Source organism: Phoenix dactylifera, chromosome 10 (genome assembly GCF_009389715.1).
Source record: "Phoenix dactylifera cultivar Barhee BC4 chromosome 10, palm_55x_up_171113_PBpolish2nd_filt_p, whole genome shotgun sequence".
NCBI lineage: Eukaryota > Viridiplantae > Streptophyta > Magnoliopsida > Arecales > Arecaceae > Phoenix > Phoenix dactylifera.
Genome location: NC_052401.1, coordinates 6,898,269 through 6,921,368, shown reverse-complemented (window position 1 = coordinate 6,921,368; position 23,100 = coordinate 6,898,269). Strand labels below are relative to the sequence as shown.

At 39.4% G+C, this 23,100-nt stretch overlaps 1 protein-coding gene across 6 annotated transcripts in view; it reads left to right on the top strand.

Moving 5' to 3' along the window:
* LOC103704952 (coilin-like) overlaps window positions 1-22,544 on the top strand; it is a 43,515-nt gene extending 20,971 nt beyond the window's left edge. For 2 of the 6 annotated variants that reach the window (XM_008788489.4, XM_039130930.1), the window contains exons 5-13: window positions 300-366; window positions 7,234-7,320; window positions 7,456-7,594; window positions 13,838-13,875; window positions 20,673-20,864; window positions 21,209-21,280; window positions 21,449-21,601; window positions 21,711-21,879; window positions 22,037-22,544. In XM_008788489.4, coding sequence (XP_008786711.2) covers window positions 300-366; window positions 7,234-7,320; window positions 7,456-7,594; window positions 13,838-13,875; window positions 20,673-20,864; window positions 21,209-21,280; window positions 21,449-21,601; window positions 21,711-21,879; window positions 22,037-22,317 — 1,198 coding nt within the window. In that variant the 3' untranslated portion in view covers window positions 22,318-22,544. The remainder of the gene's footprint in view (window positions 1-299; window positions 367-7,233; window positions 7,321-7,455; window positions 7,595-13,837; window positions 13,876-20,672; window positions 20,865-21,208; window positions 21,281-21,448; window positions 21,602-21,710; window positions 21,880-22,036) is intronic. The other 4 variants (XM_039130928.1, XM_039130927.1, XM_008788492.4 and 1 more) reach the window with 4 other exon arrangements.
* Window positions 22,545-23,100: the final 556 nt, after the last annotated feature.

Below are 23,100 nucleotides of genomic sequence, written 5' to 3'. Positions count from 1 at the left end.
ATCAAGAGCTTATTAATTCTGTGCAGATAACACATATGGATTTCTGTAATGTCTGAAGATATGCAGTTACCTCCTATCAGTTTCTTTTGTTCTCTGAATCGAACAAATGATTTTGACATATACAAGGCAAATAGTACACTGCACAAACTTTATTATTTAACTGCCATTTGTTACTAGTAAGCATCTACTTGATAGTTTCAGATCCCAAACAAGCAGTTGGTTCCTTTCCATCTCAAGTAATATCTTCCCTTGTTTTTGTAGCATCTGGAAATGTTTTTAGCTTGCACTTACTTTTATAGGCATGATCCACTTGAGGGGAATCACAGAAGGAAAACATGCACATATGCTGATAGTAGCGCGAAAATGGTTAGTAATTTTTTTATTGTTTCTGTTTCATTTGACTTGATAGTTTAAGTTGATGCATAAGCTCCAAATTATCCTATTGCCTTAAAGTTGATATTTTTCCATTTTAGTAAGTCAGATTGTATTGTGCACACAGTTGCATGTTTTACACATGCTCATGCATGTATTAGTTGAAGAGAGAAGTAAGAAAAGCCTTGTATCTGAATGGTACAAAAAGCAACTGAGGATCAGCCAATCAGAAGTAGGACAGTGGAAAGAAACTATTAAGAAAAACTGGTGGTTTATGATTTTGCTGTAATTAATGCCTCAATAGTATGGCAATTCTGGGGGGTAGTTGCACTATAATATACTAACTTTAAAACCTCTTGCTTGGAAGTTGGAACTATCTCAATGCAGTTAAGATCTGTAACAATTTTCTCTTAGTCATCTTGTCTTGATCATCAAGCCAATCAAAGATTCTATTAGCCTATTTCTTGTTAATCAAGGTAGCTTTTGGCCTCACTTTCAGTTTTCAGTTTTCGATTTTTTTTAAATGAATACTAGTTTCTATTTTTGTGAAAACCAAAAATCCTAAACTTGTTTGGTTGTTACGTGGGTTGAGTTTGGCGGTACCTATGGAGGTGGTGACAGCGGTGTTAGTGGCAATTGTCGTGGCGATTGGTTGTAGTGGCAGTGGTGGCGGCAGGGCCAATAGAGGCGGCGGTGGTGGTCTTGGGCTGTCTTGGTTTTCAAGAACTTTAGAAACCAGATTCAGCTTCCACAATTTCTAGAAACTGAGTAAGAGTTTTCAAAAAAACTAAAAATAGAAATGAGTATCCTAAACACCCTTCTTGCATCAGTTTCTATGTTTCTGAAAATTGAAAACTAAAAAGTGCAACCATGCCAAATAGGGCCTAATAACTTGACCCTAGAAGCCTAAGATAATGGGAAAATGGTTAACAATGTATAGCACCCCCCCCGCCCCCTGCTCACTTATAGCCCAGACCATGCATGTGGAGGGATAACTAAGGCTCTGCTTGGTATTACTTTTTCCCTATTTTTTGTTTTTATAAGTGAACACAAAATCCAATACAAAAAAAGGTGTTTGGTTCCTTTATTTTTTATTTTTATTTATAAAAGTAACTTCCATAATTTCTAGAAAAAGTGGAAGTGAAAATTTTTTACTTGCACTATTTTAAAAATAACTTTTTGAGCAATAAAATCAAATCGGGTCCCAGCTTCCATGATTTTTTTCTCTCTTTGGTCCTCAATGAGTACTACCTCGTTGCCTCCACCTCGACATGCTTTCCAAGAAGGTCCTCCCTCTTCCCTCCCTCCCACCTCTTCCACCCCACGTGTTCCCCTATCCTCCGGTCCCTTGCCTCCTCCTGCCCCCTCCTCTCCCTCTTCTTCCTCCTTTGGCTCCTCCCTCACCTTAACGCCGCCCCTCCCCTCAATGCCCCCACCGCCTCCTCACTCTTCGATGCCCTCGCCCATGCTTGGGCCTGGCAGAGAGCATGAGAAGGGTTCAGGAGACGATCCTGAGGTGACCTTAGTGGAAGAGTTCCCTCCCCTCCCTCAATTTCAAAATAAAAAAGACAATAGTGACTACCAAATAAGTTTTCGTTGTCAAAAATTTAGAAGAAAAAAAAACTGTAACAAATTTCTTGTTTTTAAATTTTTTAGAAGGAAAAGTGACAGATCATAATCAGATAGGGTCAAAAGAACTGGTACCATGATTCATACTGGTTAGATACTGATCTAGTACCATACTGTACCAATACACAGTGCACAGATTGGTACGGTATTGGTTTAGAATTTTTTAAAATTTTTAGTTTCTTATTTTTTGGTTTAAAGTTTTAAGGTCTGGAAATTTAGAATTAGGGTTTTGATGTTCTGTTTGTTATTATGTTTGAAGTTTTTCTTTCGCAGTGGTCCCGCCATAATGCCATATCATATGCCATATGTATTGCATGAACTTAATAGATTAAAATCGGTAATTTGATAAACTATACTTTGAAAAGACATGTCAATGAATATAAATTACAAAATAGATATAGTCCCCCATGGAGTGTCTATGCCACTTGTAGATGTCGGGATCTCGTTCATGATTAGGTTTAGAGACTTGACTCCAACCTAGATATTGTGCCCACTCCTACGTCTGTTAATCTCTTTGATCCAAATTGCCATCATAGTATTGATCCTCTGTTTGATACTAGGTTGGCGGTACCATCTTAAGGTAGATCAAAGAGCACATTGTGACATAATCTAAGGTTGTGGAGGCTAGCAGCCACTCGAATATGAAACCTTAGATAAAGGTATGCTTATGGGTTATATGCTAATTGTGCAGAATATGACTCAGTTTTATGATGATGATCCAGAGTATCCACTAGATCTTGAGATATCTAGGATTTCCATTTTGCATGCTACATCATTAGCTATATCAGTACCATGTTCCGAACCACCTCTCTAACCCCTTCTCTTGTATACTATTGTATCCTTGCAGGCTTTACATTGTGCGCTATGGATCATATCCTGCATGGCTGAGTGTAATAAGACTTTCCAATGAATAGGCTTATACCATGTGGTTGCAAGTCATGCACATTTCCTCCCTATCCTATGTGTCCTTGGCCACCGGATCCATCATCACTTGAACTATCATTATTATCATTGCTTGTTTAGAGAAGCTCTAACAAAAAGAGAAAGTTCCTATCCAAAACAATAAAATAAATATGGCCAATTCTTGCTATCTGGAACAATAAAATAAAGGTGCTATCTGTGATAATTCACATGAGCTGGCGGTTCAACCAGCAGTGCAAGCAATTTTCTCATGTAATAACGGTTTTTCCTATGGCACAGTTTTGGCTGTCTATCCAGCACGTGGAATGACTGATTGATGGTTCAACCATTTCAACTGGCTGGTCTGATGGGGATTTTTAATCATTACATTAGACTTAGAACATGGCATCCTGGGAAGTTGTCCGTCATAATTCCAGAGCAGTCACTTCTATCTGGCCTCATCGCTGTATAACTGGTTGCATATATAGTTTTATCATGTAATCTTAGATTTGGATCAGCTATTAACTCTTGAAATACTGATCATTAGGCTAGACCTGCATATTTTAGAGGGCATTATTTCCATAGGCAGCTTGCATTCCTTTTGCGTGCATGTCCTTAAGTTGGATTTTTCTCTCTCTTTCCATCACTTCCATCAGTTCATCATTTAATCTTCTACTGTTGCAAACTTATAAGTTGCACTAAGCAGGTTTTATTTCTTTATTGCCCTTTGGGTTCAGAAAGGCAATTTTGGTGTAACCTATCTGTTTTATCCTTCAGTCCAAGCTTGTTACATATATCATGAACTTCATAATGAATTTAGTTTGTATTAAAGTAAACAAATTGAAGGCTGTAATGGGCAAAGCTAAATATCTGGCATTGAAGCCAACTAATTTGTTCTTCTGCTCCATCTGAAAAATTATTCTTATTATGCTTCCAGTTTACTTCCTCAAGCGACATACTAAGATCTTTCCTCTTTCCTCCATCTAAAGCAGTAATTAAGCACCAGAAAATATGCTCTCTTCAAAAATTTGGAATTAGTCCTTTCCTCCTGAACTGCATATTTAAACTCAACAATTTACTCTTTAGTAAATTTCTTGATATTCAGTAATCTAATTGTTCCCTTTTTATTGACAAAAATGGAAGGTCGGGTACTATTTTGTATTCTTGGATTTAATTGCTGACTGGCACAGTTGATACAACAAATTACATACTTGGCCAGTTCTTTACTGGCACATGAAACTGGCATGATACTGGCTGTGTGCCAGTGCTTGGCATACCAGCAACACCAATGCATCGCAAGTATTGCATGGGACTGCATGCTAGTGCCAAGCTGGCCTGACAATGGCATACAACACCTTAATCTTTGGTTGTATTACCGTCTTGTTTGACATTAGCAATGGTATAATTTCCATTATTCCTAGGGTTGACATCTAATAATTCAGCATTCTGTCTGCTTATAATCCCTGCCTATATAAGTTCATATTGTTGATAGCATGAAAACATGCATTCTCCAGTTACATTTGTCATATTTTGGTTTCTGAAAATGCACATTGAAACAGCTCATTTTTACATTATGTTAGTATAGTTAGGGATATTCATTTCTTATGTTCCATATGTTTGAGGGTGTGGTAGAATTCATAAGTTTATAGTGTGACACAAAGATACTAGAAATTGTTGATCAAGATATATGATAAAAGTTCTTGTCATCACATAAGCTTTGTTACCATCAATTATCTGGTTGTTTGCCATATTGGGCTCGTTTGGTTCGCGGGAAGTATTTTTCCTCCTAGGAATATGATTCCTGGGAATCAGATTCCTAGGAAGAGGATACCTAGGAAAGTACTTTTGGCATATTTGGTTAACCATGGGAAAGTGACAAATTTCCAAAGTGCTTATGTTTGGTTGACCATCCACTTTCCTAGGAAAGTTATGTATAATTCCTATTATGCCCTTAATAAAAATTAGGTCTTTAATGCCTCTTTAATGCTTCTTTAATGCTGAAGGGTCTTTTTGGGAAAAAATAAAAAAGGAGTGATTCCCACCTCATGGGAAAGTAACTTTCCCATGTTTCTCATGGAAAAGACTTTCCCATGAAATGTGGGAATCATATTTCCATGGGAATACAACTTTCCCATCTCTCTCTTTTGAAAACTCCAACCAAACAAGAGGCATTTCATTACTTTCCCGTTGATCAACAAGTATGTTTTATCTTAACCTTATGTTTAGGAACCTTTTAGTAAGGTGGCTGCATTGTTCATGGAAATTCATTCTTACTCCGATTACACTGCTCCATTCCTAGGCATTTCCCAGTTTTCTCCATGGAAATTTGTCAAAGAGCCTCTGTTATTATGAGTGAAGTATGCTCCTTGTTAAATTTCTCCATTTCAAGATTTTAAACATTTTCTTAAATGTCAACTGTATAAGCATTCCATATGTATATCAAATAGAGAATTTCTCGCATCTGAATACTTCTTAGGCTTGTTTGGATCTCCTTCCTGCTCCCTTGCCTGATTTGTCTTCTTTTCTTAATCCAGCTTCATGAAAATATATTAAAGATATCGAGACATTAAATTTTTAATCCTTAACATGAAATGGACATTTCTTTGTTTGTGCTAAATAATTTAGCAAGTTGATCTTCTATTGTGTTTTCTTTAGGAGTTTAACTAGTTGAGCCTCCTTAATTCAGGAAAGGTGTTAGAATCTGTGTACATGATTATTCACTTTCTTATGTGTGGTTACAGTTTAGATATTACATGGAGACATGACATGAGTGTCAAATGTCAAGTGTCCAGAAGAGTTGTTGCACATGAGAATCTTCAAAAAATCAGACATCGGATGCATCCATGTTATAAAGATATGTAGAAATAATGCATATAATGGTACTGCAACCTGTCTCTATCCAGTCTCGAGTTGATAACGGTACTGGGATGTGTTGGGATAGACTAGAATGACCATTAATGAGAAGAATGAAGAAGAAAAAATTAAAAAATTACCCCAGATGCTAGGCTGTTCCAAGTGTTAGGACTTAGGATTCCACCATCTCAGTCTATCCCAAGATGTCTTGGTCCATGAGTGAATCAGTGTGCCAGGGGCCTCCTAGGTATCGTTCTCTTGTTGGAACAGTATCACTGGCAGGACATGCTGGGATTCTCCAGGACATGAATTCTTGTGACAGAGTTAATAAAGTCTTTGCTATATGTCATGCTATAGACTTAAAACTTCTAGATGTAAGTGCCAAAAGTTGAAATATAACTGTGAAGACAACATGTTCATTGATTTGAAGTGTCGAGGAGTGCCATGAACTGTCTGGTGTGTAGGTATCCAGGCACATAGAAAAACCCAAATTTTTAAGTGTTCGGGTAACATTACCCAGATCCCATAATTTTCAAGTTCCTAATACTTTCACTCAAAATCAGATTTTATGTCTGGAAGCCTTTACTTAACAATTTCCATTCATTGAATATGGTAGTTTTGCTTGGTGAGAAAATAAGCAAGATGAGCTTTTAGTCAAACTAGTTTGGTTACTGTTCTTACTTCTTGGCATTTCGCATTTCCCTGTCCTGGATATAAGTACAGTCTATCTTGTTCTATTTTTCCCTAATTTTGTAAGTCTATCTAAGGTAGGATTGATGAATTTTATCTAACTTTATGTCTACATTTAGTTTTTGCCTACTTGGATCTGATGCATCATTAGTTTCTACTTTCTAGAGACTGGGCATATCTTCCAGATTCTTAACTGCACATTTATTTCATGAGATATGGTATCTTTTTTTGCTATGGATTGTGGGGGATGCCCTAATATCCAATAGGTTGTCACATGCTCGGCACTTGATTATTTAAGTGCTCAGATTATGGGAGCATGCTTAATAAATCAAGGGAGCATAGAATATTGAGAAACCAAGTGCCTCGGTTGGGGATCCATGAAGGGTTTAAAAATCCAGGTCTCGCATGACTTAAGATGGAGGGCTAATATGGCAGTTTGAAGACTGGCCCACTCTCCCCTCTCTCGTTTCATGAGTCTGTATGTCCATGTACCTTCTCCTCTCTTTCCTGCATCTCTGTGTGTGTGCATGCATTTGATGGATGGATGGCCATTTTTTAGTAAGTCGTAGTTATGTGCCGGATTCTTGGCTACAATACATGATTAATGTTCTTAAGATGAAACCTTATGCGGCCACCACTTTAGTAGTTGACCAAGGATGCAAATTTCAATTTTTACCTAATTTTTTCCAGCAGAATTGGGGCTGTTTAGAGCTGAAATTTGAACTTCTAATTTGATTTCTAAAAGGTTATATCAGATTTGATAAATCGATGACACTTTTTTTGTATCAGTCTCCAAGCAGAAGTACTCGTCATAAGAAGGCCAAAAGAGAGTGGCGATGGAAAATGTGGGAAATGGCTAATCACCAAATGAAAAAGGCACTTGCTTTTTGAAATGATTCTTCGTTACTTAATTTGGTTATATTCGTCTGTAGGGTTCATTTTTTTTTAACAATTGCTTATGTTATACCTGATTATCTGATCAATTTTTAATGATCGATCTGGAATCCTTAGGATATGCAGATCCAGGTGCCAACAAATGACATAGATGGTACATCAGCAAAATATCAGACAGTGGATGAGATCACTAAAGCGGAGGATGAAATTGTTCCTATCATAGTTCGACCTGGTCACATTCGTTTTGAAACTTTAGGTATATTTCAGTTACCACTCTCCCGTGATCCCTCACTTCTCTTTCTGGATGCCTCAAACTTCATGATGTTGATGCCAATAAATTTAAATTTGCATCAAATGTAGTGACTACTTTTTCACTATAATATGAATTGTTTACATAGCATTATTTTTTAAAGTTCCTTGCCACTTATATATTAATGTATATAATATATGGTTGGTGTAAATATTTTTCTCCTTCTACATGGATTAAAGTATCCTATATTTTCTTTCCGAATTTGGCTGATCATTCGAATATGACATCTTGTATTGGGAATTTATGTTATTTTGGTTATTGTCATTTACAATACATCGCTATATGCTTCTCCCTTAATTTTATGATTTTCAGATATCTTTTTCTGGACTTCGCACTTCAGTCCTAATTTATGACAATTAACAGGGAATCCTGCTTTCTTTGGTTTTCATGCTTATTATTTTTAGTAACTCACTTGGTCACCATATTGTATATCCCACTGCATTATGAGTAAGGGCCAGTAAACATGCTGTAGAAAATTGCAATAAATCATAAATGTTCATGCAGCTGTTTGATAACAGCAGATGATGATTGCAAGTGCGGGCATTACTTAATGGATGCATGAAAGAAGACATATAGATGTAAGTGTTCGTTTTAAGAATCCCAAAAACATATATAAATATGGGCTTTGATATTCAAGTTGCTTGCTTCCGAGGTTACATGTTTTTTAATAAATCAGGTTGCTTGGCCCTGATGTGACTTTACAGTCTTAATAGGCATCCAAGAATCTATTTTTTATTTTATTTTATTTCATTACTTGGGGCCATAATCATGGGAGCTAAATACACATTTTATGTGTGTGCTGTGCATGGGATAGTAAGAGGATTGTGATGAGTTGTATTGTTTGAGTCTTTGAGATGTGCTGTTGAGTAAAAAGGTATTCTCTCTCTCGTCTTCTTCTCTCTTTTTCCCTCTTTCTGTCTCTCGAGTGTCTTTCTTTACTACTATCTCTTTCTATCTCTTTTCTTTCTTTTTTGATTCACCTGCAGAAATCTGCGGTGTGATTGTTCTCACACTTTTGACCTTAAAACTCTTTGAAACCCTCTTCCTAATACCAAACCTTATTCCCTAAACCCTAGGAAGGACCTAGAAAGTCTACCTTTTTCCTTCAATCCACTAATTTGTGCATTTCTGCCTTATTTCCTGTGATAGGACAGCAAGCAGAAAAGGAGAAAAACTCTTTAACTTCCTAATTGTTAGGTCCATTGATGCATAAGCAGGCTATCCCCTAAGTCATCCTGCATCGCTAGGTGGTTGGATGGTAGGTCCTTTGGATTTTCCTAATAATCAGAGATTTGCTGATTGCTCTTGGAAACAGAAAATAGGATCTTACATCTATATAAAACCCTCTGTTATTAGGGCCTCTTCAATGGTAAGGTTTAAGAAGATTGAGTCTTTGAATATTTGGAGCATGGTTTGCCATACTGGTACATAGCACCCCATTCTGGACATACTATACTATATTGATACTAAATCGAGTTTGGGGTTGTACCGAGTTTCGATATATTGAACCGACCCTCATATCGGATGTACTAATACTGTACCAACATGGTACGTGTACTAGATCAGTGCCGAGACGACAAACCTTTTGAGTCATCAGCTAAACACAAGGGTGTTAAGTTTGACTCTTATAATTGTTAGTTGTCTTGAGTGAAATATTTAGACGCATGATGTTGTGTGGCTTCATTTGATTATCATGATTTCTTGAGAAATAGACAACTTGACTACCGTAGTAACATGTCCAATTCAAACAAATACATTTATCAATACCTAACAAGCATAATAGAGTCATGTTTTATTTTAATGGCGCTAATACAGGATTTCAGAATTCACCAAGTATAATGGGGTGGTGGATTTGGCCTCTTTTACCTCCTTTAAGAAATGATGCTGATGCCCTTAGGGAAGGAGAAAGGGGGTCACAAGTGACCTTGCATGTAAATAGAGGATAAGGAGACTTTTTACCTCAGGAAGAGCCAAGGAAGGAGTTTTCCTGTGGTCGTGGAGGTGTTGAGAATTAGTAGTGGGTTGTGGGCAAAGTAGCATAGGTTACTAATGGATTCGATGAAGGAGAGCTAAAGAATGAGGGGGAGACAAGAGCATGGTGAAGATAACCACAAAGATAAAAATACATCAAAAATTTAAAATAAATTTAAAAAGTAACAAGTAAAAGCTGAACATGTAAGAGGCATTTGGAGGAGCACAAGGTGACTGATGGGCATCTTAAGTGCTAGCCTCAACAAGAAACAATCAAACTCCTATAGTCCTATGCAAGGTTCGTCGTCTCAGTACTGGACCCGTATTGGGGTCACACTAGCATAGTATCGGTACGACAAGGTCTCTCCTCTCTTTTCCCCCCTTTCTGTCTCTCCAATATTCCTCTCCTTCTACCTCCCTCTCTCTCTTCCACCGTCGAACAACAAGGTCTCTCCCTCCCTTCCTCTCCCTCTATCCCTCTCCCTCTCTTCCTCTTTGTCCGACTTGACACGACGGCCTATTGACGCTCTCTCTCCCTACCTTCCTCTCTCTCTTTTTCTTTCTCTTCTCCGTCTTCAACTCTCCATGTTGGTACACCCCAAAAAGGCACGGTGTGGGTCCCCTCCAGTACCAGTTCGGCGAACGTTTTAAAATTTTTTGAAAGAAATCAAAAAAGAAAAATCACATAATCTGCAATCGATCCACAACTCTGTCTAATTTAACCCCCTTTAGGATTTATAACTCGATCCCAGTTTTGACAACTTTGGAAACAATGCTTGAAGCCCACCACCTAAAGCATCTGAATATCCTAGCAACCTAACAATGTGTGTGTATGTGTGTGTGTGAGAGAGAGGGAGGGTGGGGGTGCACCCAAAGGTGAGGTGTCACATTGGGTGCGAGAGGATGTGGTGTCACAGGGCTATTCATCAAATAAACTTAAGATACAGTTGTTTGCTTAATTTAATTATTTTAAAAAATAATATGAATGTGAACGAAAAAACACAAGTTGGAGAAAACATTTGTCTAGTAGCAGTCTAACAAGTAACAGCATAATGGTGTTAGTTTTGATCAAGTATAAACTCTTGCATGATATTCATCCAAAATTACTTTGAATGATAATATACAAGAATAACAATGGAAGTATCGGTCATGCTTCATATATAAAATCCTAATATAGAACTTTATGTGAAGTAATAATTATGGCTCAGTTTTAAGAAAATCCTAGTAAAAGAGTAGGAAATGCACCATCTTGTGAATACGAGATGTTAAAAAGTTGCCATCTTTATACCTATCTATTGATCCCCTAATTCAATAGCATTTTACTTTCTAATTAATAATATCTCTATTTTTGTTTAAGATAATTTTACAAAAGATGTAACACAATATTCATGATTAATACAGAAAAATTCGGATGTGCATTCATGCATAATTTTTTAAGCAATCTAAAATTTCTGAATTTTCTCATAAAAGAGAATTAAAATATAATAATTTTATTTTAAAACAATTTATTCTCCAGTTTGGGGATTTCAATCTGTTGAGGAGCATCAACAGGAAAGAACATGAACTACTTCATAGAATTGTCAATGCAGTCTTTGTACTTTTTCTTCCAATGGATGGTGGACTGGCAGCTTGAGTAACAAAGCTGAGGGAAGGAAGGATGCCCTAATGGTTCAAGGCTTCAATACTTCATCGTGGAAATAGGATGTCTTTTACCCAGCACAATCTTGACATTTGGGACTTAAGGTGGATTTTCCAATGCTACTTTGTCAATAATCAGACGAAGCTTTGACTAATTCTGATTTGACTTTCTCTTAGAAAGAGTTAATTGAATATATTTGCATTTCTTCCTTTTGGTTCTTTGCATTTCACCACTCTGTCCGGACATTCCACTCACCTCTTTTCTGATAGCTGTTAGGATGGGAACCTCAAGCTAATGGATGCTGAATTTTATTCTTAACCACATCATTTGTTGAAACATGTGGAACCGAAACCTGAGAGACCATTGTGGCCGGAATTTTTCTTTCTTTGCCGTCTCTGCCTTTCTAGTCAGGTATCACCTTGATATCTGGTCACAACTTTAATACCTGTTCAATCAAGCATGGTTGATTAGAGATTTGGTGTAGACCGGCTTCTTTTTCTTGCTTTAGGGAAGAGGAACTTAAGAATTGGATCAAGGAAATCAAGTTAACTTGCCTTCACTAAATCTAAATTTGTATCATCTTTGGTCATGTGCTTGCACTAGAAGCTTGTAGTGAAAGCAAGTTTGATCCACAAGCTGAAAATAGATCTACCTTACGTCCTACTTCTAAGATAAAAGGCGAAGAGAGACTTGTATGTTGTAGACGTCGACGCCCACCCCCCCCCCCCTCTTCCCTTCTTTCTTGACAGCATATACTTCAAGAGTGTGTTCCTCCCTCCTTCGACAACATCCTTCAGCATTTATAGAGAAAATATGGTTGTTTTCTCCAGCAATAACTACCGCTGGGTGGTTATTTCCAGCGATAATCACCCCTTAGAGATGGTTCCGATGCAAGATCATTGGATAGTTGCCTGCATTCTATTTACCTGGGTAGTTTTCTCCAGGGAAACATCCTGCAAGTACCATTTTTTTGGACGGATACCACTTGCCAAGCTCAAAAAATGTCATTTGTCACTATCAGGTTAGTTGATTAGAACAGTTTATCAGCTGATAAGGAAGCTGCTTATCAATCAATCATAAAAAATGATTGATGAATTGATTGCCAGTCAGCAATTACTTTAAAGTGTCTCTTGGGTAGCAAGGCATCTATTTATCCTAAACCTGTTTAAACTTACAAAAATTTATCAACCAGAAAAAAAGATTCATGATTAGTCTATCTGATCTGGAATTTATTTGACCACAGATTCTGCTATTTTATGCTTATCAAGTTCTCAGACTTGTTTTTTCCCCTCTTGTTGGTTACAAGGAAGTTGGCCAACCAATAGGTCGTCGCTCACTCAACTAGTGCACTGATAGCTATTTGATGGCCTAGGTTAGCGATGGGTTTCTCAAGCATGCGACTGTGTGGATTCTTTGGAATCGCCTCTTCATCGAGGACTCAAAATTCCTGAGTTATTGTTTTTCTTATAGTGATGATGTGATTAAATAAAATGCTAAACTCGCAAACTACCCCTATGAAAAGGATTAAATGACTAAACTACGGGATTAAACTGAACGCTACACTAAACTACTCCCAGTAAGCTGATTAATGGATCAAGCTGATAACAAGCAACTAATCTACAACTAAATTATAAACTTCGAACACCAACTGATACTATTAGAAAAGATACCTTCCTTGCTCAAATAACCAAGAGTACATGCATTGGTTGCCTTGCTAGGTAGCTGCAAGCTCCTCCCAATCACCATTGGAATAAACTACAGTGGAATGATCAACCAAATAGATGAATGATTACAAAGGAAACAAAAGAGGTGCTAATACAATATTTAAGAGCCCATGTCTTCTTGGGTGTGTTCTGATGCCCTTCCTGTTCTCTTTTCCTCTCTTTAAGGAGCGCATCCTCTCTCCTGATGGCGGTAGTTATCCTACAAATGGAACATGCTGTAGATGCGTGCCTCCTGTCCCATTAACCGCTGCTGCCTCCTACTACCAAAATGCATAGTCATCCTTTGATATCCGTGTACACCTGTTTACCACTCACATGTTCCCAATGAATCCCCTTGTTTGTCCTTTTCTGGTGTTAGCCTCGAGGGTAGACACGTGTCCGTATCTTGCCCTTACACATGGCTGAGCCCAATTAACCTATCAACAACTTGTTTTTAATGCTTTATAATCTGCCCGGTGACTGTTTGATTATAAGACATTGTTCTGTCTATTGCTGTCATTCATCATGTGATATTAATTGTTCAAGAGGACCAGTGCTTGACATATATATTCACGGAAATGCTTTCCAAAATAATTTATGTGGTTTTCCAATATAGATTTCTTGGATTTGTGAGAATAATTAAACTGCTTCTCAACTCATCTTGAGAACTATTTAGGTGAATACTTTCAAGGAGACATTGACTCAGTAATGAATCAGTGCCTTTAATACCTATTTTTAAGGAAAAATACATCCCATAAACATGTATTGGATAGAAGCTTCAAAAGCCCTTTTGTTTAGTACTTCCATGGACAATATGTGTAATCGTTTTTTAATGATATTTATTTCATATACCTGAGGACATCATTTGTTTTACAGATGCAGAGCAGAGCAAATTGCCATCAAATGGACCAGTGGTATGCTGCAATCCTTCTACTAATTATGTATTGTTTAGGCTTTCAATTTGTTCTTTATTTGATTTATTTTAAAGTTTTAAATCTCCTTGCTAGTTGATCTTAGTCATTAGTGAAGGTATAAAGTTTGATGGGCAATGTATCTTTATAGATTGGTCGTCATAGTTGTTGGTGCTGGAAAAGTCAGCTGGGATACCATAACTAGTGCAAGAAGATGGGTATCATTTTGCTGATATGGGTATTCTTCAAGATTTAGATGCTAATATAGATGGAAAAGGAGACACTAAAGTTTTGAGGATTTTCCAAGTTACGGCAGGAAATAGGGTGTGCTGGATTTTTTATTTTATTTTTACGGTGGAAGCTAGAATGTTTTGGTTGAATTTCATATAAGTAGGATGTTGGAACCTATTTTTTCCAATTTATCACCTCTCAACATGCTCGTGCGGACCTATGACATTGTATTGTGCATATTTGGAGAACAGATTCACAAGTGAATATGTGATTTAAAAGAAAAATGGAAATACATAATAAGGAATTGAGAGCTTCTGATTGTCAATCCCATTCTGTTGGGAGGTGAAATAAAAGTAAATATTTGATGTATTAGTGACCATGAAACTCCATCTGAACATATATATTTATATTCTGATATTATTAATGAAAGAGTTTGCCGCTTCCTTCTTAATAAACAACTGATTTATGATGAACAACTTTAAATATCTATATATGAAAAAAGTAAAACAACTATGTCCAAAATCCTTTAAATTAATCAATTAATCTGCACTGGTTTGTGCTTGTGATTTATTCAATCATTCCACATACAAGGTGCACTTTAATTGTTTTTTTCTGTGTAACAACTGTTGTTTGAGTGCTACTTGGTTTTCCATTCCTCTTTGTGCTTGTGTATGTGTCCACTTGTCACCTGGCATCCTTCCATCCATTTTTCTCTTGCACTTCCTGTATGAGTTTGAAGTGGTCTACCCCTTTCCTCTACTCCTACTTTCCTCCAATTAAAGTTGCTCGTGCTACCTGACTTAAAGGATAACCTAATTATTGTGAGCACAAGTGTGGTGTATCCAAAGCAAGGAATGCAAGAAACTGCAGTGAAAACAGTGTAAGGGTCGACTCATACTGTTCATGAGTCGACTCCTGAAGAGCAAGGGTCGACTCATGTTGTTAAAGACTCGACCCCTGGTCTGTTCCAGATTTAGGTAGAGACGGGATTTGATCTTCTACCTGCTTGAGACTCAAGTATTTGGGTCTTGAGGGGGCTAACCATTATTGGGCTAGGTTTAGGCTCAAAGGGAGAGAGAGCATGCAAATCATGGGTGTACATGAGCTTGGGTTGAGTGCTTTCTCACGTGGTTTAGCCTAGGGGAGTTTTTTGGATTTGGGTCATGATTAACCATGTATATATACATTCACGTATTTTGTGTATGGATGGAATGAAATCAGATGATACTCCTTTCTCCCTGAAAATCCTATTCTCTTCTCTTCTCTTCCTCTCATGCATGTAAGCCGCCGTCCCTAAGAACCCTAGGCCATAAGGAAGAAGAGCCTATTTCCGCTCGGCTCTTGTTCTCCTCCACCATCAAAGAACCAGTGATCCACGCCTCTAGCAGCCAAGGAAAGTCTCCAGGTGCTGTGGTTTGAGGCGGTTCATCTTCTCAAGATTGGGATCAGATCCGTTCGGTCTCCCACAATTGGTATCAGAGCCATAGGTTGCTGATTCGGTGGAGGAAAATCAAAATCTGCGGTAAGCCTTTAAAACAGAATTTTCTGCGTTCATTAAATCTCTGTTTGGTGTTATAGCTTCGGAAAATCTCAAAGCAGATTTTGAAAAGTTTGATGGCAAGGAAAACTTCACCCTATGGCAGCAAAGGGTGAAGGATTTGCTGGTGCAATGGCGGATCTATAAGGTCTTGGTTAGGAAAAGACCGGAAAGGATCAGTTTGGAAGACTGGGAGGAGTTAGAAGAGATTACTTTTAGCACGATTCGTATGTGCTTGGCTGATCAGGTGCTACCTAAGATTTGCTCAGAGACAACAGTCAGAGGGCTATGGGAGAGGTTAAAGAACACCTATATGGGAAAGAGTATGACTAATAAACTATGGTTGAAGAAACAGTTGTATAGTCTGCGGATGCCAGAGGGAGGAGATCTGATTTCTCATATTCAGAAGTTCAATCAAGTTTGCTCGGAGGTCATGAGCCTTGATGTGAAGATTGAGGAAGAAGATAGGACCCTTCTACTGTTGTGTTCTCTCCCAGGATCATATGATGGGTTGATCACTACCCTGGTGTATGGGAAAGACACCCTGAATTATGAAGAGGTGATTGGTGTTCTGCGATCTAATGAGCAAAGAGAGAAGATTTGCAAGGGGAGTTCTAACTTAGAGGTTCTTGCTGTTAATGAGAGGCAAGGGAGGCCTCGGGAAAGGGTTAGAGAGAAGTCCAAGGGCAGATCTAAGTCTCGGGGCAAGCAGAAGGCTTGGAAGTGCTACAAGTGTCATCAGATTGGTCACATAAGGAGAAATTGTTCTTTGCTGAAATCTGAGAAGGAAAAGAACTCTTCCAAGGGTGGTTCGGCCAGTCATGGTGGTGCTCTTACATCTGAAGACAGTGGAGATGATATCCTGGTTATTTCAGATGGTCACATGAAGGAAGGCAGTCGATGGACACTGGATTCAGCATGTTCGCATCACTACACTTCACATCGGGAGTGGTTCGATACTTATGAGAAAATCGATGGAGCGTGAGTTTAGGTGATGATCATCCTTGCAAGGTTGCTGGGGTAGGCACCATTAAAGTGAGGATGTATGATGGAGTCATCAGAACATTGACCAATGTCAAGCATGTCTCGGAGTTGAAGAAGAACCTGATTTCATTGGGCTACTTAGAGAAGCACGAGTGTGCTTTTAGTAGCCAACCAAGCAGCGGCTGTTTGAGGATCACCAAGGGGGCCTTGGTGGTGATGAAGGGAAAAAGGATGGCTAATAATCTCTATGAGATGGAAGGCTCAGTGGTGACGGATGGTGCAGAGGTGTTGGCGGCAGCATAGGAGAAGCAGTTGGTCTACAAACTGTGGCACTATCAGATGGGTCACATGAGCGACGGGGGGCTCACGGAACTTGGCAAGAGAGGTCTGATTCCAGTAGTAGAAAAGGAAGGAAATGATATATGTGAGCCTTACATTTATGGCAAACAGCATAGGGTTAAGTTTGCCAACAATTTCAAGCGGAGTGAAGGCATTCTGGAGCTAGTTCACTCGGATATTTGGGGATCGGCACCTGTTTCAGCTAGAGGTGGAGCAAGGTATTTTTTGACCTTTATTGATGACTTCTTCAAGAAGGTATGGGTCTATCTGATTAGGGAAAAATCAGAGGTGTTTGCCCGGTTTAAATTTTGGAGGGCTGAAGTTGAAAAGGAAATAGGGCAGCCAGTGAGGTGCCTGAGGTCTGACAATGGAGGGGAGTACACAAGCTCTGAGTTCAGAAGGTACTGTGAGGAGAATGGAATCAAACGCCATTTCACAGTGAGGATGACTCCCCAACAGAACGGTGTGGCCGAGAGGATGAACCGTACATTGACAGAGAAGGCCAGGAGTTTGAGGCTGCAGACATCACTTCCCAAAACTTTTTGGGGTGATGCGATAACTTTCTCTTGTTTTCTTGTTAACAGGTCCCCCAATAGAAAGCTTGATGGAGATATTCCAGAGAAGATCTGGAGTGGGAAGAAGGTGGAGCTTGGCCACCTAAAGGTATTCGGTTGCCCGGCCTATGCATTAGTGGAGGCGACCGAAAGAAGCAAACTTGATCTGAAATCGCAGAAGATGGTCTTCATCGGATATCCACAAGGGGTCAAAGGTTATTTGCTGTGGGATCCTCATTCACAGAAATCCACCATCAGTAGGAATATTATCTTTGATGAAGAGAGCGTCATGAAGAGGCCGGGAGTAGTAGATGAAGCGCAAAAGGCTGGACAGGGCAGTAGGGGACAGCACTCACTAGCAGGTGATATTCCTTCAAATTCTACCTCGAAACGTGTTTCTTTTGAGATGGAATTTGGTAGGCATGTTCCCACACGTGTGGAGGACCAGCTAGGAGGGCCATCAGTCCAGGAAGAGGTGCAGGTAGAACCACAGAGTTTCGGTTTGAGGGATCTTGTCAGGAAGTTGCACCGCACAGGCAAAAGCGCATCATCTTTAAGCCTGTCAGGTATGGCATTGATGAGACCATCTCCTATACTCTCATCACTGCCCATGGAGATCCAGAGATATTTGAAGATGCCATGGAGAGCTCAGAAAGGGAGTCATGGATTCAAGCCATGATGGAAGAGATGCAGTCTCTTGAGAAGAACAGGACATGGCAGCTTGTGGATCTACCGGAAGGTGATCGGGCCATTGGTTCTAAATGGGCTTTCACAAAGAAAGAGGTGCCTTCAGAGCAAGGTGGAGCTAGGTACAAGGCAAGGCTAGTAGCCAAGGGGTGAATTGGCAAGGCTAGTAGCCAAGGGGTATTCACAGAGAGAGGGAGTGGACTACACAGAGGTATTCTCTTTAGTAGTACGGCATACTTCAATTCGGGTGTTGCTGTCTTTGGTAGCACAGTATGATATAGAATTGGAGCAGATGGATGTGAAGACGGCGTTCTTACATGGGATCCTAGAGGAGAGGATATACATGCAGCAACCAGCTGGTTTCAGGCAGCCGAGGTTGGAAGAAAAGGTATGTCTACTGAAGAGATCTTTCTATGGTTTGAAGCAGTCACCCCGACAGTGGTACAAGAGGTTTGATATCTTTGTTCTTAGTCTTGGATTTTCTAGATGTGAGCTTGATAATTGTCTATGTGAAGGATGTGGATGAGGAGAATGCTCTATATTTGCTTCTATATGTGGATGATATGCTCATTGCCAGCAGGAGTATCAATGCAGTGAAGGAGCTGAAATCAGCATTGTCTGCTGAATTTGAGATGAAAGATTTGGGTCCTTTCAAGAAAATTCTTGGAATGGAGATTTACAGAGATAGAAGCAAGGGTGTCCTCCACTTGTCATTGGGAGAATACATTCAGAAAGTCTTGATGAGGTTTGGGATGGATAAATCTAAACCGGTTGGAACACCGCTTGCAAGCCACATGTCTCTTTCGAAGTTGCAGTGCCCCCAGATAGATGAAGAGAAAGAGTACATGGATAGAGTTCCATATGCCAGTGCCGTGGGCAGCGTGATGTATGCTATGGTGTGTTGTAGGCCAGACATAGCACATGCAGTGAGGCAGATGAGCAAGTACATGGCAAACCCGAGTAAGGGCACTGGCAGGCACTGAAGTGGATTTTTCGGTATCTACAAGGAACTCGGAAGCTTAGTCTGACATTTGAGCAGCATGATAGATATGGGAGGAACTCCAATGCCTCAAGGGAGTTTTCAAGTCCATTGGAAGGGTTTGTGGATGCAAATTTTGCAGGTGATCTGGATACGAGGAGGTCTACTACAGGTTATGTATTCAGCATGTTTAGTGGACCGATTTCATGGAGATCGACCCTTCAACCTATCACGGCCTTGTCCACCACAGCGGCTGAGTACATAGGGATCACAGAGGCTGCCAAGGAGGCTTTTAGTTGAAGAGACTCATTCAGGAGATGGGGGTGAAGCAGAGTACAGTGGTGCTGCACAGCGACAGTCAGAGTGCTCTGCAATTGGTTCAGAATCCAGTCTATCATGCTCGCACAAAGCATATAGACATGAGGTACCACAGGATTAGAGAGTTAGTAGAGGATGGTGAAGTGATGCTGGTGAAAGTTTACACGAAGAAGAACCAGTCGGATGCACTTACAAAGATTCTTCCACGGGACAGTTTTTTTTCTTGTGTGAGATTGATGGGGTTGGATGCGTGAACCAAGCCGAACCAGTGGTACCGGTCCGAACCGGTACGTCGGTACGGTCGGTATGGCAGACCTCGTTGGAGCAAGGTATGCTGAACCGGCCCGTACCGGCCGATTCAGCACATACCGAACCGGTACCAGCGCCGACTAGTCCGATTTGGCTATACAAAATGGTTCTAGCCCCTACGAGGCCGAAACCAGCCGATATAAGGCCGAAGCGGCACCAAGTTTAGTTTAATCTGTGGCATTTAATGCCACAACTTGTGGCATTTTAATGCCAAGCTTGGTTGTGGAATTCATTAATGCCATGACACACTGTGGTCTTTTTGGCCAGGTTGTGGCATTCAATGCCACGGTCTATGGCTGTAATGCCATGGCGCGCCGCGCGAGCGCTGCGCGCGCGCTTTTTTGTCGGTTCGGATCAGTTCGAACCAGTCTAAACCAGTACCGGCACCGACCGGTATGCGGACCGGTACCGGTTCGGCGATATTTGGGTTGGAGAGATACCCCTGGAAGGTAATCATTTATATGATCTATTTGATTGCCCTTTGAAGAGACTTCATTGCATAATATAAAGACTCTTTGTAGGACACATGAAAAATCAAAATAGTTCATGTCAAGAAGTGCATGTGATCCTTTCATACTGTTTCTTGTCAAACATTGATCTGGAAACTTAAGGCTGTATCAAGTTGGTAACTATATGATGTTTTACATTATCCTTTATTCATATGCAACACAGCTCTTGATATCTGCATGCTTTCTGGGAAGTGGATGGCTCATGTTTCTCACAACCTTACAATTGCATGAAATATGTGTTGGAATTGATGAAATTCAGTTTTTGTTTAAAAGTTTTTAATTGATTTAAACCCACATATGATTGCCAATCATTCTCATTTCTTAGTCGCATATGCCATGCTCTTATGCTCCAGGAAACTCTGCAGTGGCATGGAACTACCAGCAAGAAGAAGGGGCAGAAGTGGGGCAGGGAGAAGACCTTAAGCAGGAAGAATGAGGATAATTCTTGTACTGGAGCATCTAATGAAAAAACTGTTGCAGAAGAAGAAAATGTAGATGGCCATATAGATTTTGAGAGCCTTTATCCTTTAACACGCCTTCCTCAGGTTTGCTTCCCTCGTATTCTTCTGGCGGTTCAAGTGTATAAAAGGACCATGATGATTTTTTTGGATGCTTTCTAAAAAACTTAAAAAGGAACTATTATTTATGTCTTGACGTGCATTTTTTACCATTCTGCCAGAAAGTTCTTTAGCACTAGTACATCGGCAAAAGTGTTGAATTTGAGTTTGTAAATTATCTCTCTACATAAACAATTGGTACAATTGTAATATGTAATTTCAAAGAAGCCAAGCTGTGTCTATTCTGCACCTACTTTTTCCTTTTCTTCTGCCAAAGTTAATGCAGTTATTATTACGGCAGATTGAAATAACAACACTTGAATTTGTTGCAGGAAGGTGACGTGCTTGTGTATCGATTAGTTGAGTTATCATCGTCATGGTGCCCTGGGCTTTCTCCTTTTCGAGTATGACTTATCTATATGTTGAAGAAAATTGATAGTCACATTAATTGTTGTTTTCATCCTTAAATATGAATATCACAACTTGGATTAAATAAAAATATTATCACATTGAGTCATTTAATGATTATTGTAATGCATTTGAGTAATGTCTGGGTTTGACTATTATTGTAGGTCGGAAAAGTTTCATCATATGATTCCGTATACAAGAAAATTGTTTTGGTAACTGTCCCAGAATACCCACTTTTTTTCAATGAAAAGAACGGCATAGAGGAATCGGCACAGCAACCAGACGTTTCACATTACAGAGAAGATGGCTCTTTGGAGGTATCTGTTAAATTAGTGTTTGTGTACTTCTCCATGGAATTTTTGGTGACTGTTTATTTTTTCGGGAGTTGATTATGACAAAAGTTGATAACCACAACTGTTAAACCAGATCGAATATCCATCACTCCTTGATGTTCGTTTATTGAAGCCAAATGAGTCAAAAACCGAAAATGTACATACTCTTCAAGGCGGAAGGACCATGGCAGCAGCACCATTAAACAATTGGGAAGCCTCCTTGGCTAAAAATAATGCTGCAAAGTCAGTTACCCCTCTTGCAGGTATCTATCTACTAGAATTAGTTGAGTAACAGCACGGATTGGATATTTTCTTGCTTCATTATATGCTTAAAATGCTTTGCTTAAGTACAATCTGTTCTCTATAGATATGATGCTTCGTTATTTATATTCAAAACTCATGCATGACCTTGTTTTGTAGAAAGAAGACCTAATATGGGCTGGGAGCAATTTGAACAGGCTTTAACTGAGAAAAGGGCTGAGCTTCAGCAAAACAATGGTTGGGATAGTTGGACCTCAAATAAAAACACCAGCACTACCTCATCGTCATGCAGATCTTTGAGTGGAAGTGCCCTAGGTCCAACTCTTGCATTATTAAGAGGAAAAGAGGCCAAGTATGCTAGCACAAGAAATGTTAAGGATGCTACTTCAAACAGGAAGTATGCAGGTTCAAATGGGAAGTACGCTAATTCAAAGGGCTAGTATTCCAGTTCAACAAGTGGTAAGTACAGTGGCTCAACAAGAAGATGGTAAGCATGAGGGGTTTTATGTGGCAGGGTTTGCAAGTATGCTAATACAAAGATACTTTGTAGGTTATAGACTCGAGAGTATTTTGAACTTTTTTAAAATGAGGAGATCCATGTAATTACCCTGTATCCAACTTGGCAATTTACAAAGTGCTGGTTTGCTTCTCAGCTCTTTCTTTAGTATCTTCTATGTCTCACAAGAAGGATTTGATTTGTGCTCAATCCTAATATCTGCATGTGGATGATGGTGGTCAGACTAATCAAAGGGGATGCCATTACTTATGGATTCTCGAGAGAAATTGGATTCTCTATAATTTCTGTTTTTCTCCTGTGAGGTCCTATTAAATCACCTACTTCAGATTGAAGCAGGTCTCCCAATAGACTCTGGGAAACCCTCCAGATCATGTTGTACCCTGTCCAAAAATTTCCAACCAACATGGAAAGGAACAGGGCAATGATGGAAACAAGAAACGGAGAGGATCCATGCTCCTTAAAAAATTGTGGGTATGAAGAATGTAAACTTGCTGCAGATTTGGAGTTATGACAATGGACTTCTCCTGATAAAAAAGGTGAGGAGTGACATTGTCTACCCCTCGGGTTTATTAGATAGGACAGAGGGAGTGACTGAGTTGCATCCTCCTACTTTTGATGGCCTTCTTGATAGCTTTGCTGTGTTAGCCCTTGATAAACAAGTAGGATGGATAGCTTGTTTCGCCTGAAGTAATTCACAACCTGTCGT